This window comes from Chenopodium album, chromosome 20, assembly GCF_948465745.1.
Source record: "Chenopodium album chromosome 20, dcCheAlbu1.1, whole genome shotgun sequence".
Taxonomy (NCBI): Eukaryota; Viridiplantae; Streptophyta; class Magnoliopsida; order Caryophyllales; family Amaranthaceae; genus Chenopodium; species Chenopodium album.
Window position 1 is genome coordinate 35,845,395 of NC_137853.1, and position 16,820 is coordinate 35,862,214.

General features: G+C 36.4%; 1 protein-coding gene and 1 pseudogene across 2 annotated transcripts; both read left to right on the forward strand.

The window, feature by feature from the left end:
- The first annotated feature begins 1,184 nt into the window (after positions 1 to 1,184).
- LOC145599395 (putative F-box protein PP2-B12) lies at positions 1,185 to 8,470 on the forward strand (annotated as a pseudogene). The gene is made up of 3 exons (XR_014103742.1): positions 1,185 to 1,503; positions 2,533 to 2,651; positions 7,851 to 8,470. The product of XR_014103742.1 is annotated as a putative F-box protein PP2-B12 (transcript).
- Positions 8,471 to 9,426: 956 nt separating this feature from the next.
- Positions 9,427 to 16,741, forward strand: LOC145597123 (putative F-box protein PP2-B12). Its single transcript, XM_081653290.1, has 4 exons — positions 9,427 to 9,702; positions 12,057 to 12,175; positions 16,291 to 16,318; positions 16,361 to 16,741. The coding sequence occupies exons 1-4, from the start codon at positions 9,427 to 9,429 to the stop codon at positions 16,739 to 16,741; spliced, it is 804 nt and encodes a 267-aa protein (XP_081509416.1).
- Positions 16,742 to 16,820: the final 79 nt, after the last annotated feature.

A 16,820-nucleotide genomic window follows, 5' to 3' on the forward strand; every position in this document is an offset into this window, starting at 1 on the left:
TACATTAAGTTCAATGAAAACAAGTGACTTGATACAGATTGGAATAAATTATAAATAAAAAAAAATAAAAATAAAAAAAAGCATACCAAATCAAAATATCAAACTACAAATATAAAAATTTATAACCAATAGATATTAACCAAATTACACTGGAATTGGAAACCAAATCGTTCTAGTACATTTTAAATAAGCCCATAAGAATAAAGGGTATTGGACTTAGCACTATTTTTATGACGGGCTGGTAGGTCTGTGAGACTATGACACAATAGTTACTTTAAATTGGTAATAATATATTCAGGCCTCACATTGTCTTTTAATTTTTTTTTATTTAATTATTAAAATTTTTTTAAATTTTTTTTTAAAATTTTTTTGTCCTTAAATTGCTAGTCTTCATTCCTTAAAAAAAAATGTTATTCTTTTTAACGATACGAGTAGAGAGGGCACTTTTACGCACAACCCTTTCTAATCAGACCTTATCAAATTCAATCTAATCATTCAATCTAACACCTTTACTCACAACCCTTTATGTTCCATCCAATTATCTAAATTTACACCTTAACACACAACTCTTCCCAGTTCCCACACGTCATTTCAGGGTTGTGCGTATCCACTATGTATTAATAACATTAACTAGATTCACTAACTTACATTAATTACTCATTTTATAGATTCCACATAGTAATATTAAATCTACGTGTCCAAGATAATACAACCTCCATTAATTTTCAATTGCAACAAAGAAATACTTTATACAATTACTTCACAAAAATTACCCTTTTGTTGCAACTAAAATTTAACAGAGATAGTATATCAATTATAAGTCATGTTTAGCTTACAATGGGCTCATAGGGCCTGTTCTCTTACGTTGAAATTTAGTTTAGTTCAGTTCAGTTGAATTCAGTTCAGTTGAATTCAGTTCAGCTCCTAATTTCCTTCTCTTATGAAATATTCATTTCAGTTCATTTCAGCTCAGTTCAGCTTAGTTCAGCTGAGTTCAGCTAAGTTCAGTTCAGCTCAGCTCAGTTGAGATCAGTCAATGTGAACAGACCCTTACTATGTCAAACAAGTAAGGCCCATTAAAAAACCCCCAAAAAGAAAAGACAAAAACGTTGACGGAGTACAATACAATACTACAACCGACTAGTAGTCGAGCAAATTGAAAGAAAGCAAAGTATCACAAACAATTGAACAAAATCTCTGAAATTGAGTAACTTCCCAAAATTAGACATGTCTTGTACAAACTTATTAGATTTACCTGTGGGATGTCTTTCGCACATATTGTCGTTGACTTCACCACGAGATGTCTTCCGATCATCTGCCGTTTCGACTGATTTTTTATTGGCGTCGAAATCGGATGCCATTTGGAAGAATTTTCTGCCCTCCGATTGTGATTACTTCTTATCTCAATCGTCAATTCCAATTGATCAACAACAATTTGCTTTTAAAAAAGATCTTTTTTTCTATCTTTGTCAATCTCCAATACTCTTCAACAATAAAACTCAGGTAATTTTAATTTATTTTTTATTAATTTAATTTGTAGATCGTAGCATTCATAAGACTAGGGTAAGTTTTCTATTTATACTTTTATGGGTAATAGGCAAATTATTAATTTTTAATTGTAATTTTAAAATATTTTATATTTTTATATCTCATAAATTTTAAAGTTGCAACTTTAAGGTTTTCACCCAAAAGTAACTAAGAATGATTTATTGACGGTTATGATGATTGTTATCAAGGGGCTAGCTGATTTATTGCTTAATATTTATAGGATTATGTTAATTTTTTAATACTCCCTCTGTTTCTTTTTATTGTTAGACCTTGATCTTAACGGTCTCCGATAAACATCTTTTTTCACGTATATATTCAACATGATTTGAGTAAAATTCTAAGAAATTGATACTTTGAAAATTATTAAGGACAAAGCCAACATCACATATAATATGATTTTGATCTCCGTAATAATGAATTTTATAGTCAAGGTTTTAAAACGTTTAGCACCAAAGTCAAGATGTAACAATAGAAAAAAATACGAGTACGTAGTAGAAAAAGTGTTAATTAGACTATTGTATGAATCACTAATTAACCCGTGGCAGATGTTATACAGTGTATTTATAACGTGCTCATTAAAATCAATGCTCCATAGTTCGTCCTACAAACCACTCCCTCTGTCACCATGCTCATATTGAATAAAAGTTTATGGGAACATATTTTTTTGGGGCAAAAGTATTTCATGTATAATTAAGTTTCTAACACAAAACTATCACATATTAGTTTTTCATTTGCCCTGTTTCAAAATTATTCTAGCTAGCTAATCATTTAATTAAAAACTTTTGGGACTACAACTAATACTTAATCATCATGTTTTTCTAATTCTTAGCTTTAAACTTCTAACAAATTATTATAGGAAGTACTTATATAGAATTAAGTAATAGTCGTTTCCTTGATCCATTTTCAATCCTCATATTTCTTGCACTACTTTTCCTTGATAAATTATATATATAGACTTTGTAACAACATTGTTGCATGATTTAGAGTTTTGCCTTGGACAAAAGTAGTGGAAAAAAATGCTACATGCTTGGTGCTAGAATGCTGATGATCGCGTGGGGCGACACCCCTGAATACTGGAGTTGGAGATTATTGGGGATATCCTAGTATATCTAGGATATTATTGTTATGATATTATTGTGCATATTTTAGGAAAATATATCTTCTGAAAAGATATGATAGAATATAGGGTATTATTATCCTAGTATTATATATACATGTATTGAAGCCATGGTGATTAAGAAAATACACAGTAAATATTATTGATGAATTTGTGCTTGGTTTAACATGGTATCAAGAGCCTAGTTAAGGTCTAATTTTTTCTTCTGTACGTTTAATTTTCATAATTAACGCACGATTGTTTTTTGAGAGTTTGTGAGAATATCTTCTCGTTCATTTTTTTTTTTTTTCTTCCCACTTTAATTGAGTCGTGAGTGATGTCGGGTGACTCCGGTGCTGGCGGCTCTGGTGGTGATGGTGGTGGAAAAATTAAGATGGACATGGCTTATCACCTAGGTTCAGGTGATGGACCCGGGAACATTATTACTCCGGTTCAACTCCGGGGTGAGAATTATGATGAGTGGGCGAGGGCTATTCGAACCTCATTGAAGGCTAAGCGCAAATATGGTTTTGTTGATGGAAGTATCAAGAAACCTCAAGACAGTGATAAACTGGAAGATTGGGAGGCTATTCACTCGATGTTGGTCTCGTGGATCACAAATACGTTGGAACCTTCGGTAAGGGCAACGATTGGGGAGTATGATGATGCTCATCTATTGTGGAACAACTTGAAAAGTCGTTTTTGTGTGGTGAGTGGCACTCGAATTTGCCAATTGAAGATGTCCCTGGGTGAATGCAAGCAGGGCAAGACTGATTCGGTGGCTACTTATTTCGGCAGAATTGCAAAGCTTTGGGATGAGTTACACACGTATATTACCGTACCTTCTTGCTCATGTGGTGCGTGTAAGTGTAATATTGTGGCTCAAGTTGAAAAATTGAGGCAGGAAGATTTCCTTCATCAGTTTTTAATTGGGTTAGATGATCCTTATGGCTCGATTAGGGGTCAATTGTTGGCTCAGGATCCTTTACCGTCGGTTGATAAGGCGTATCAACAAGTTATTCAAGCCGAGCGCTTACGAGGAGGTGAGGTCCGTGAGAGTCCAGTGGCTTTCAAACTTCAACATGACACTACTACTAAACCGCAACGCTCAACGAGTGGCTCCGATAAATTATGCAATCATTGCAGTCGAGCAGGACACGATGAGACGGACTGCTATCAACTCAATGGCTACCCACCTTGGTGGGGTGATCGTCCTCGTGGAGGTAGGGGTCGGGGTCGTGGTGACTCGGTTTCTGGCAGAGGTGGAGGCAGAGCAGGGGGTCGAGGAGCTGCTGCTGGCCAGCAGGTGCGTGCCAACAAGACTGTTGGGCAGTCGTCCTCCAACTCCACACAAGGCGGAAATGCTACGGCTCACGATGGGGCTGCTATTGCGGGTGTTTCCTCTACCCAAATTCAGCAACTTATTGACCATTTGAACAGTATGAAACCAAAATTGCAGGGTAAGGATGAATTAGGTTGGATCGTTGATACCGGCGCATCCAACCATGTGACTTGTGACTTGACTTTGATGACGAATGTGGTTAATGTGCACCATTGTCCGGTTGGGCTTCCGGATGGGAAGAGTGCTAATGCATCTAAGATTGGCACGGTTATTTTACAAGGGGGATTGAAAATTAATAATGTTTTATTTGTGCCCCAATTGAATTGCAATCTGATTTCTGCAACTCAATTATGTGATGAATTGAATTGCACTTTGCAATTTACTAACAAAATTTGTGTTATACAGGACCTCATGACGAGGAAGGTGATTGGAGCGGGTGAGCGCGTGGATGGACTTTATTATTTCCGTGGTGTTCCCGAGGCGAAGGCTTTGAAGATAGATGGTGTTCAGTCGACAGAGTTGTGGCATCAACGAATGGGACATCCGTCGGAAAAAGTATTGCAACATCTTCCGGTTGTGAGTAGTTCTACTAGAAGTTCTAAAAATAAATCCTGTGATGTATGCCCTAGAGCAAAACAACATAGGAGTAGTTTTCCCATTAGCAATAATAAAGCTAGTCGTGTTTTTGAACTTATTCATATTGATTTATGGGGTCCTTACAAGACTCAATCGACTTGTGGCTCTCATTATTTTTTAACTATAGTTGATGATTTTTCAAGAGGTGTGTGGACGTATCTAATACGGAATAAAACTGAGGTTGAATACATGTTTCTCAATTTTGTTGCTTTGGTAAAGCGTCAATTTGATTGTGAAATTAAAGTGGTCCGTAGTGATAATGGAACAGAGTTTAATTCCTTGAAAAATTATTTTTTGTCTAATGGGATCATATTTGAAACTTCTTGTGTGGGTACACCTCAACAAAATGGGCGTGTTGAGCGGAAACATCAACATATTCTTAATGTAGCTCGTGCCTTGCGGTTTCAAGCTAATTTACCTCGAAAATTTTGGGGGGAATGTGTGCAAGCGGCATGTTATTTGATAAATAGAACTCCCTCTAGATTGCTTGATTACAAAACCCCGTTTGAGATCTTGCTTGGTAAACAACCTTTATATGATTCTATTAAAGTATTTGGGTGTTTGTGTTATGCTCACAATCAACAAAGCAAGGGTGACAAGTTCGCTAGTAGGAGTAGAAGATGTGTATTCTTGGGATACCCGTTTGGGAAGAAAGGTTGGAAGGTGTATGATTTGGAAACTAAGGAGAGTTTTGTCTCACGTGATGTGCAATTTGTTGAGGGTGAATTTCCGTGGTCTAACCTTGCTCTACACAATACTCCTAGCTATACCCATGTGCGAGCTTCGGAGTTTGTGGGAATTGATGGTGCAGGGGGGAGCGATGAGAGGAGTGTGTGTGAGGAGGTTGATGAGCAGCCCCGGGCAGAGGAGGCCACAGGTGGCTTGCGGCAGCAGCAGCAGCACCGCAGCCAGCCTGTGGCAGGGCCTGCCGAGGCTGCACAGGCTGCTGGAATTCCAGCGGCAGCTGGGTGCGAGGACAGCAGCACTGCCCAGGCTGCTGGAATTCCAGCGGCAGCTGGGGGTGATCCTCATGGCAGTGAGCAGGCAGCAGCTCCGGAGGGTACGAGTGTGAGTGACCTTGAGACTCTCGACCATGCTGAAAATACAGAAAATATGGGTAAAGGCAAGCGTCAAAAATTCAAGTCGAGCAAATACCGTGATTTTGTGACACACACCATTCGGAATAAAAGTCCATCTCCACCTCATCGCTCACCTGCGACACCTTCCTCAGGTACTGTTTATCCCATAACACATTTTGTTGATTCTCACCGGTTTTCTGTAAAACATAGAACATACATTGCAGCAATTACAGGTGGCAATGAGCCGAAAAATTTTAAAGAAGCTATGAAGCATGAAGGTTGGAGGAAGGCGATGGCCGATGAGATTCGAGCACTTGAAGAGCAAGGCACCTGGGTTTTGGAAGATTTACCTTGGGTAAAAAGGCACTTGGGAGTAAATGGGTCTACAAAGAGAAGTACGACGAGCATGGGAATCTTGTAAGATTGAAGGCTAGACTTGTGATATTTGGCAATCATCAAGTTGAAGGTTTAGATTACAACGAGACATTTGCTCCCGTGGCAAAAATGGTGACTGTTAGAACATTTCTTGCGGTTGCAGCAGTGAAGAATTGGGAAGTTCATCAAATGGACGTTCATAATGCCTTTTTACACGGTGACTTGGAGGAAGAGGTGTACATGCGAATTCCACCTGGTTTTGACAAAAATAATTCCGGGAAAGTATTCAGAATGAAGAAGTCGTTGTATGGCTTGAAGCAAGCTCCTCGGTGTTGGTTTGCAAAACTGACAACAGCTTTGAAGAAATATGGCTTTAAACAGTCATATTATGATTATTCCCTTTTTACTCTGACAATGGGGGAAATGCAACTTAACGTACTTATTTATGTTGACGATTTGATTGTTGCAGGGAATGATAAATCTGCTTTGTTATCATTCAAAACATATTTAGGGAATTGCTTCAAGATGAAAGACTTGGGTGTTTTGAAATATTTTTTGGGGATAGAGATAGCCCGTAGCAAGCAGGGTATTTTCATGTGCCAGAGAAAATATGCCTTAGACATTATTACAGAGACAGGGTTGCTTGACGCAAAACCAGCAGATTTTCCCATGGAGCAGAACCACAGGTTAGCTCTGGCAAATGGGGATTTTTTGGGTGATGTAGAGAAGTATAGACGTCTTATAGGACGTTTAATCTATTTAGCTGTCACTAGGCCAGACTTGGCCTACTCTGTGCATATTTTGTCTCAGTTTATGCAGCGTCCGAGGGTAGAGCACTGGGATGCTGCCCTGCGAGTTGTGAGATACTTGAAGAAGAGTCCGGGTCAGGGGATCCTGCTGAGGTCTGATAGTGCCCTACAGTTAGAAGGATGGTGTGATTCGGATTGGGCGAGTTGTCCGTTGTCTCGGCGTTCGTTGACTGGTTGGTTCGTGTTTCTTGGTCTCTCTCCTGTGTCATGGAAGACCAAGAAACAACCTACGGTTGCTATGAGCTCTGCCGAAGCAGAGTATAGGTCTATGTCTGCTTGCTCTCGTGAATTGAAGTGGTTGAGGAGACTTTTAAGAGATTTAGGTGTACGACATGATAGTGGCATGCACCTATATTGTGATAGTCAGTCGGCATTGTATATTGCGAAAAATCCGGTGTTTCATGAGCGAACGAAACATATTGAAGCTGACTGTCATTTTGTCAGAGATGCAATTAAAGAAGGTCTTATAAAGCCGTCGTATGTGCCTACGACGCTTCAGTTGGCTGACATTTTCACGAAGGCTTTAGGAAAAGTCAAGTTTGATTTCTTACTCCGCAAGTTGGGCATCTATGATCCGTATGCTCCAACTTGAGGGGGGGTATTGGGGATATCCTAGTATATCTAGGATATTATTGTTATGATATTATTGTGCATATTTTAGGAAAATATATCTTCTGAAAAGATATGATAGAATATAGGGTATTATTATCCTAGTATTATATATACATGTATTGAAGCCATGGTGATTAAGAAAATACACAGTAAATATTATTGATGAATTTGTGCTTGGTTTAACAGAGATTCATCCCTGAATCGAGGTTTCTCTTTCGCTCTTCTTATAATACAAACGTAAAATCATGCTCAACTTTCATTCTATGACATGAAATCATTTAATTCACAAGTGTTTATGATAATATAACACAATTTAATGGGGTTGATCAGTTACATATATTGTCAATTTGTAGGTTCCCAGAGACTGCTCAGCTGAATTCTGTATGTTGGTTTGATATTAAAGGGCGAATACCGATCAAATTCCTCTCCGAAGATACAACTTATGGCGCGTATTTTGTGTTCCAGAAGGTTGTGCATTCATTCGCCGGGTTTTATGGACCAGTTAAGGCATCTATACTAGAATTTGATCAAGAAGAGCAATCCAAAAGTAATGAAGATCATAATGTAGTTGCTAATGACTACTATCTTGGGGAACCGGAGTTTGATGAACCTACATGTTGGATGGGTGACGATGAGTTACCAGTGGAAAGAGGTGACGGATGGATGGAGATAGAGATGGGGAGGTATCATGTTGGCTCCGGTGTTGAGGCTTTCGACGAAAGGGTGGTGTTGGAGATGGCATTGATGGAGGTTGATGACCTTAGTTGGAAGAGTGGTATTCTTGTTCAAGGCATTGAACTTCGTCCTTTGGATTGATTGCTTTTCGTTGTGATGCATTAGTTTCATCAACACTAAATGTGTAATTACTATGTTTTTTACTTAATGGATGTGATGATTTATGATCATCTTGGGTTTGTAGAGCTTGAAATAAGTATTGTTTTTAGTTTTTTGAATGGCAGAATGGCAATTCTTGCGATAATACATTACAAGTAATTTCAAATGATCTTTTATTATGGATATAGTCTGAAATTCATTAATCACTACTCCGTAAAAGTTAAACTATGATCATTAATTACTCCAAATATAGATACCGTATTAATTAAGACAAGTTTGTTCCCGCGTTAATGCACGTGCCTAAAACTAATTAAATACGAGAGAAATGATTACATAATTCATAACTGTGTTATCAGTGTTGTCCCTACATAAAGTACCTCAAAAAGTTTCTAACCTTCCTGCCACTTCTTCTATAGAGTTTCATTTACTTCATAATCAATTGCATGATAAGCAAATTGTTTATTTTCCCCAAATTATGTGTGATTACAGTGATTGTGAGAATGGAAATTTTCTTTTCCTTTTTAGTGAATTTGTGGTTAATTTTTTTTCCCAAATAATGTTGATTTACAGTGATTGTGATAATTAATTTGCATGCTTCTATTTGGAAATATTGGGATTCTTGTATTAATTGTATAAGATGTATTTGACCTTAGGGTCGGTTCACATTTACTGAGCTGAACTGAACTGAATAGAGCTGAAATGAATATTTTATGATAGATGGAAATTAGGAACTGAACTGAATTGAACTGATTGGAGCAAACTAAACTGATTACAGCTAAACTGAACTGAAATTAAGCTAAAGTGAACAGACCTTTTAGTCAATTATTGTATTGGGCTATATATATATATATGTCTTCAAGCCCATATGTGTAGTACAGTATATGCTTAGGTTGGATATCAAAACGTTACATTTATACAAAAAAAAGGCAGAGCTGTCACCTTACATGGTTTTTCTTTTTCACACCTATCCTTTAAACGTTTCAAAACACAAAAGAAGTTAAACGTGACTAGAGGGTTGTATAACAAGCAAGCAAAGTCACATTATTTCTCTCTAATCCCATTTCTCTGTAAGTTTGTAACCCCAAAAAACAAAACATGCATCGTATGAACTTAACAAATTTTCCAGTGGAATGTCTTTCACACATACTTACATTAACAACACCGAAAGATGTTATCCGATCATCAGTGGCTTCAAGGCAGTTTTTATCTGCTTCGGAATCAAACTATGTTTGGGAGAAGTTTATTCCATCTGATTGTGATGAATTAATCTCTCAATCATCAACCCCAATTGATGAACAAATATTGAATAACAAGAAGGATCTCTTTTTATATCTCTGCCAGAATCCTATACTCTTGAATAACAATACTCAGGTTGGTAATCCTCTCTTTTTTTTTATACACAACACATTTAGTTGTAGATACAAGTATTTAAATTAATTGCACTCATTTATAAGTGAGAAAAATCGATCAAGCAAGCCGTGTAAAAAAGGCTATGATATGTGTCACATTAATAAAAAATATATTATGAGATAGATCCAGGCGAGTATCATTTAATAGGGCTCAGTTTTACTACTCGTACAATAAATGTCGTAACACGGTCTTACCTTGTTATGCACAACTTGAAGAATAATTGGTGAAAATGATTTGACTTATACTGAGTACTAGTGAGATACATGCACAATATAAATTCCATTCTCCCTGAATTCCCAACAAAATTTGCTTCAATCATTACCACAGAATGTGTGGGGATTTAATCTGTCGTCGGATTTAATAATAAAGATATTCAAGAATTAATAATAAAAAATAAAACCGCTAATTCATTCATTGTAAAAAATACGGAGTACGAAATAAAAAACAAAAACAAAAACAAAAACAACAACAACAACCTTTTTGTATGTAACAATTCCAAAAGCTTTAAGGAATTCTTACAAAGTTCAAACTCGGTCAAATCCCTCAAGGCAAATTGGCCGATCATCAAAAGTAATTTTTAAGAAAATTGGATTGGATTAAATTGGTCCTTTTTTTTTTTTTTTTTTTTTTTAATGAGAATTCAGAATCGGATCAAATGGAATGATTAAAGGAGTTCGGATCTATATATATATATATATATATAAAAAAAAAAAAAAAAGAAAAAAAACAAATTCTTTCTACAAATCAAAATTATTCTTAAGTTAATTAAATTTAGTGACATTTTATGCACGGAAAGCACAACAAGCTAGCTAACCCAATTAAACATCTTAAATCCTCCATACTTTAAGGTCTTATGAAGCAATATAGGCCATCCAATTTTTAATAGCTTGTATATTTTTTAATTCCATTATTATAAAATTAGAGCATTGACATGAAACAAATGGATGTTTATTAATAGGTAAAGTTTTGGGTGAGACGGACTCACGTGAGTCCACTATCATGTTTTTGGTGTTGCGGGCCTCGTGATCGGGTTTAGTTAGCCCGCGCCTTTTTATTGGACTTTTGTTATTGAGCCCGGTCTCACGTGAGTTCGGTCTCACACAAAACCTTTTGTTATTAATAATCAGGGTTCACGTGGGATCCATATTATCAAAATTTAATTTGGATTGAATTTATCTTTTTCAAATTGAATTCTAATATGGATCGAATTTGACCCAAATTCAAACCAAACATTGATCGAATAGTCACCCTAGCTAATTTATTTAAGTGTATTCTTGGTGATAGATTTAAAATAAATAAGTACTTCGTATAATTTTGTAATTTAAGAAATTTTGGGTAAGAAAATAAAAGGGGGAAGAGAGGAGAAAACACTAAATTAACTATTCTCTCTACTTCAAAAGACTAAATAGGGTTTGTTCTTTTCAACTTAATTTTAGTTTAGTTTAGCTCCAAATAGAAGTTCATTTCTTAATTTCTTTCTCTCGTGAACAATTTATTTTAGCTCTATTCAGTTCAGCTCCAATCAGTTCAGTTCAGCTCAGTTCAGTAAATCAGAACAGACATGAAATTAGTCAAATTCCTTTTAAGATTTTCTTTTTGTATATAAGTTGCAATAAGAGACCGATTGTTTGAAATAACCGGATGTTATATGATATCCATAGAATTAATAAATGAAGTAATAAATTTTAGTAAAGATACTATATCTTTTTGTCGTTCTCAAAAAGTCAAAAACAGACTTTTTAGATATAGTGACTAAATTTAAATTTTAGGGTTAAGTTGCAATAAGAGACCGGTCATTTCAAAAAACCGCCAATTGTTTTTGATATCCATATACATAGAAGTGATAAAAGGACTAATTAAAGAAGGAAATTTCTTTAACGTTTCCAAAAATACACCTATTTATGATAATCATTGTCTTATCTATACAGTTTATATTAAAATAATAAGAGTCAATATATCTAGAACAATACTATACTAATTAAGAATTTGTCAAAATATTAAATTATTAACGGTACTTATTCTAACGTATGCCCATGGCACACATTAAGTCATTAATAATAAATAAAATAAAATAAAATAAAATAAAATAAAAACAAATTTACTAAATGATACGAAGTACTATAATATTAGGGCAAGAGAATAATTTTTTTGAGGGTTAGTTGCAATAAGATACCAGTTATTTCAAATTTTTGTTGTTAAGAAGTTGTTATCTACTAGCTAGTTATTGTTGGTTTGTTACAGCCATGATTTGTGTTTTTTTTTCCTATTACTTGGTAATATATTTATGTTATGTTAAATTATGCTGTATTATTTAGAGCTTTGCCTTGGATTATTGTACTGGGAAGAAAATCTTCATGCTTGGTGCCAGGAAGTTGGACATTGCTTGGGGAGACACCCGTTTTTACTGGAGCTGGAAATACATGCCTGATTCAAGGTTTTTCTTTCTTTCTGCATATTAAATCTATAATCAGTTTCTATGTACGTACAATTAGAGCTATAAAAAACTGACCCGACCCGAGAACCCGACCTGAACCGACAATGATCAGTACCCGGATAATGGAGTGAAACTAGTGACCTGTAATCCGACCCGAACTTGAATTGATGTTAACCGAAAACCAATTTGATCCAATATTTTTTTACCTGAACCCAAACCTGCACCCGACCTGAGAGTAACCGTCAACCGATTTAATCCGACCCAACAACAACCTGAACTCGAACTAGTACCCAACCCAATTAGAACCCATACCCGAGTCATGGAAGGTTCAATAAAATTTATATGCCATTTATTCTACTTATACAAATCTGTAAACCCACAATCCGATTCAACTTGTATACCTTTTGTTCTCTATTACTCATATATATATATAGGTTTAATAAAATCTTGATAATGCGTATCAAATTACGGAAGGCGTAATTATAGGTTCAACTTGAGCACGTCAATATTCATTGGAATTGAACTTGAACCAAAACCTAACTCAGCACTAACTCGAACCCAAATGTACCATCTAATAACCCACTCAAACCTTCACCCACAAAAAAAAAAAAAAAAAAAAAAAAAAAAAAAAAAAAAACACTCAAACCAGACTCGCAGACAACCCGAACCTGAAATTGAATCCGATCTGAATTTAGATCGAATTGAACCCGAGCACCCTACCTTAACCGACAATGATCTGAACCCAGCTTGTACTCGAACAATGGGGTGGATTATAGCCTTCAATTTTGCCACTTTACGACACCGGACCCCAAAACCTAAAAATTTCATTAAAAAGCGTAGAGTATAGCCTTCAATTTTGCAATTTTTTGACTTCTTTTCCTCCTAAAATAAAAATTGCCGAGATGTTTACCATGGTCCCTAATACCCTCCAGAACTCCAATTGGGTCGGTGGAACCATCCAATATGCCCTTAAACAGTCATTTTACCCGTTTGCAACTTGCACCGATTTTGTAAACTCAAGCCTACCACGGACGTTTATGACAACATATAATGATCACATATGGTTTCAAACGGCATTCTATAACCTCAAGATGTACCCCTTGGGGTCCCAAGGCTTTTCGCCACCGGGCCCCTAAACCTCAAAATTTCCTCAAAAAACGTGGATTATAACCTTCAATTTTGTAATTTATTAACCTTTTCTTTGACCAGAAATAAAAACTGCCGAGATCGTTACCACGTTCCCTAATACCCCCCGGGAGTCCAATTGATTCGCTGGAACCATCCAATATGCCCTTAAACAGTCATTTTACCCGTTCACAACTAGTAGTGATTTCGTAAACTCAAGCCTACAACGTACGTTTATGACAACATATAATGATCATATATGATTTCAAACGGCATTATATGACCCCGAGTTGTATCCCTTAGGGTCTCAATGCTTTTCGCCACCGGGCCCCGAAACCTCAAAATTTCCTCAAAAGCGAAGATTATAACCTTCAATTTTGTAATTTTTAGGACCTTTTTCGCACGGAAATAAAAATTGTCGAGATGTTTACCATGGTCCCTAATACCCTTCGGGAGTCCAATAAATGGTCATTTTACCCGTTCATAACTTGCTGTGATTTCATAAACTCAAGACTACCACGGGTGTTTATGACAACATATAATGATTATATATGGTTTCAAACGGCATTATATGGCCTTGGAAAATATCCCTTAGGGTCTCAAGGCTTTCGCCAGTGAGCCCGAAACCTCAAAATTTCCTCATAATACGTGGATTATAGCCTTCAATTTTGTAATTTTTTGACCTTTTCTCCGACCGAATATAAAAAGTGTCGAAACGTTAACCATGGTGGAACCATCCGGGAGTCCAATTGGGTCGGTGGAACCATCCAATATGCCGTTAAACGGTCATTTTACTAGTTCACAACTTGTAGTGATTTCATAAACTCAAGCCTACCACGAACGTTTATGACAACATATAATGATCATATATGGTTTCAAACGGCATTATATGACACCGAGATATATCCTATAGGATCTCAACACTTTTCGCCACCGGGCCCCGAAACCTCAAAATTTCCTCAAAATGCGTGTATTATAGTCTTCAATTTTGTAATTTTTCAACCTTTTTTTTCCCGGAATTAAAAATTGTCGAGATGTTTACCATGGTCCTTTATATCCTCTAGGAATCTAATTGGGTCGGTGGAACTATCTGATATGTCCTGAAACGGTCATTTTACCCGTTATCAACTTGCCACGATTTCGTAAACTAAAGCCTTTCACGGACATTTATGACAATATATAATGATTATATATGATTTCAAACGGTATTGTATGGCCCCGATATGTATCCCTTAGGGTCTCATGGTTTTTCGCCACCGGGCCCCAAAATCTCAAAATTTCCTCAAAAAGCGTGGATTATAGCCTTCAAATTTGTAATTTTTTGACCATTTTTTGCCCAAAAATAAAAATTGCCGAGATGTTTACCATGGTCCCTGATATCCTCCGGGTTTCTAATTAGGTCGGTGGAACCTTTACCCGTTCACAACATGTAGTGATTTCGTAAACTAAAGCCTTCCACAGACGTTTATGATAACATATATATAATGATCATATATGGTTTCAAACAGCATTATATGACACCTAGATATATCCTATAGGGTCTCAACACTTTTTGCCAGCGGGCCCCAAAACTTCAAAATTTCCTCAAAATGTGTGTATTATAGCCTTCAATTTGTAATTTTTTAACCTATATTCGCTCAGGAATAAAAATTACCGAGATGTTGACCACGGTCCCTAATACCCTCCGAGAGTCCAATTGGGTCGGTGGAACTATCCGATATGTCCTGAAATGTTTATTTTACTCGTTAGCAACTTGCAACGATTTCGTAAACTCAAGCCTACCACGGACGTTTATGACAACACATAATGATTTTATATGGTTCAATTATATGACCCCGATCAAATGTATCCCTTTTTCGCCACCGGGCCCCAAAACCTCAATATTTACTCAAAAAGCGTGATTACAGCCTTCAATTTTGTAATTTTTTGACCTTTTTTCGCCCGAAAATGAAAATTGTCGAGAAGTTTACCATGGTCCCTAATAACCTCCAGGTATCCAATTAGGTCGATGGAACCATCCAATATGCCCTTATACGGTCATTTTACCTGTTCACAACTTGTAGTGATTTCGTAAACTCAAGCCTATCACGTACGTTTATGACAACATATAATGATCATATATCGTTTCAAACGGCATTATATGACTCCAAGATATATCCCCTAGGGTCTCAACACTTTTTGCCACTAGGCCCTGAATCCTCAAAATTTCTTGAAAAAGTGTGGATTATTAGAGCTGTCAAAAAACTAATTCGACCCGAGAACTTGACCTTAATCGACAATGATATAAACCCAGCCTATACTCGAACAATGCGGTGAAACTAGTGACATGTAACCGGACCTGAACCTAACCTGATCTTAACTGAAAACCGATTTGATCCAATACTTTATTACCTGACAGTAACCGTCAACCGTTTTAATCCTACCTTAAAACAATCTGAACCCGAACTTGTACCTGATTCAATTAAAACATGAACCAGAGTCATGGAAGGTTTAATAAAATTTTATATACCTTTTATTCAGCTTATAAACTGGTATAATTCTGTAAACCCTCAATCCGATTTAATAAAATCTTTTATTCAGCTTTTATACCTTTTGTTCTCTATTACTCGTATATAGGTTTAATAAAATCTTGATGATGTTTGATCAAATTATGAAAAGCATAATTATATAGTTCAACTTGGCCACACCGATATTTATTAGAATTGAACTTGAACCAAAACCCGACTCAACACTAACCCAAACCCAAACCCGAATGTACCATCTTGTTAAACCATCCAAACCCGACTCAACACAACCCGAACCTGAAATTGAACTCAATCTGTTTTTAACTCGAATTGAACTCAATTTATATCCGAAAAGGTGATATAACAAGTTGAAAACATAACTAAATTTCCTTCAAAAAAAACAACTTGAAAGCATATATATGAGCTATACATAGTATACATATCAGTATATTAAAAGATTTGTAACATCCTTTATTAAAATTATAGGTTCCCGGAGGTTGCATCATTGATCACCGTATGTTGGCTAGACATAAGCGGGAAATTCCACACCAAATAGCTCTCGCCAAACACAACTTACGGCGTCTACTTTGTGTACAAGGAGCATCCTGCTATCGGCCGTTGCTACGGCTTTGAAAATACACCCGTCGAGGCGTCTGTTATCGAGGTTGATGAAGAAGAGCCATCCAATGATGATAGTGAACACCTCATCAAGAAATTCTACCTCAAGGTAGCGTCGAATTCGAGAGCTGAGAAGAGGTCCGATGATCAGTTGCCGAGTGAGCGAAATGATGGATGGCTAGAGGTAGAGATGAGCAAGTATCGTGTTAATGGTTCGAATGAAAGGGCAGTGTTGGAGATGAGGATTAAGCAGACTAAAGATCTTATTTGGAAGAGTGGAATTATTGTTTATGGCTTTGAGCTTCGTCCTTTGGACTGATTATTAGCTTAATTGCTTGGAAGAGTTGGTTTGTATTTGGTAAATTATTATCATCACCATTTTATGTTTTTCTTTTTTT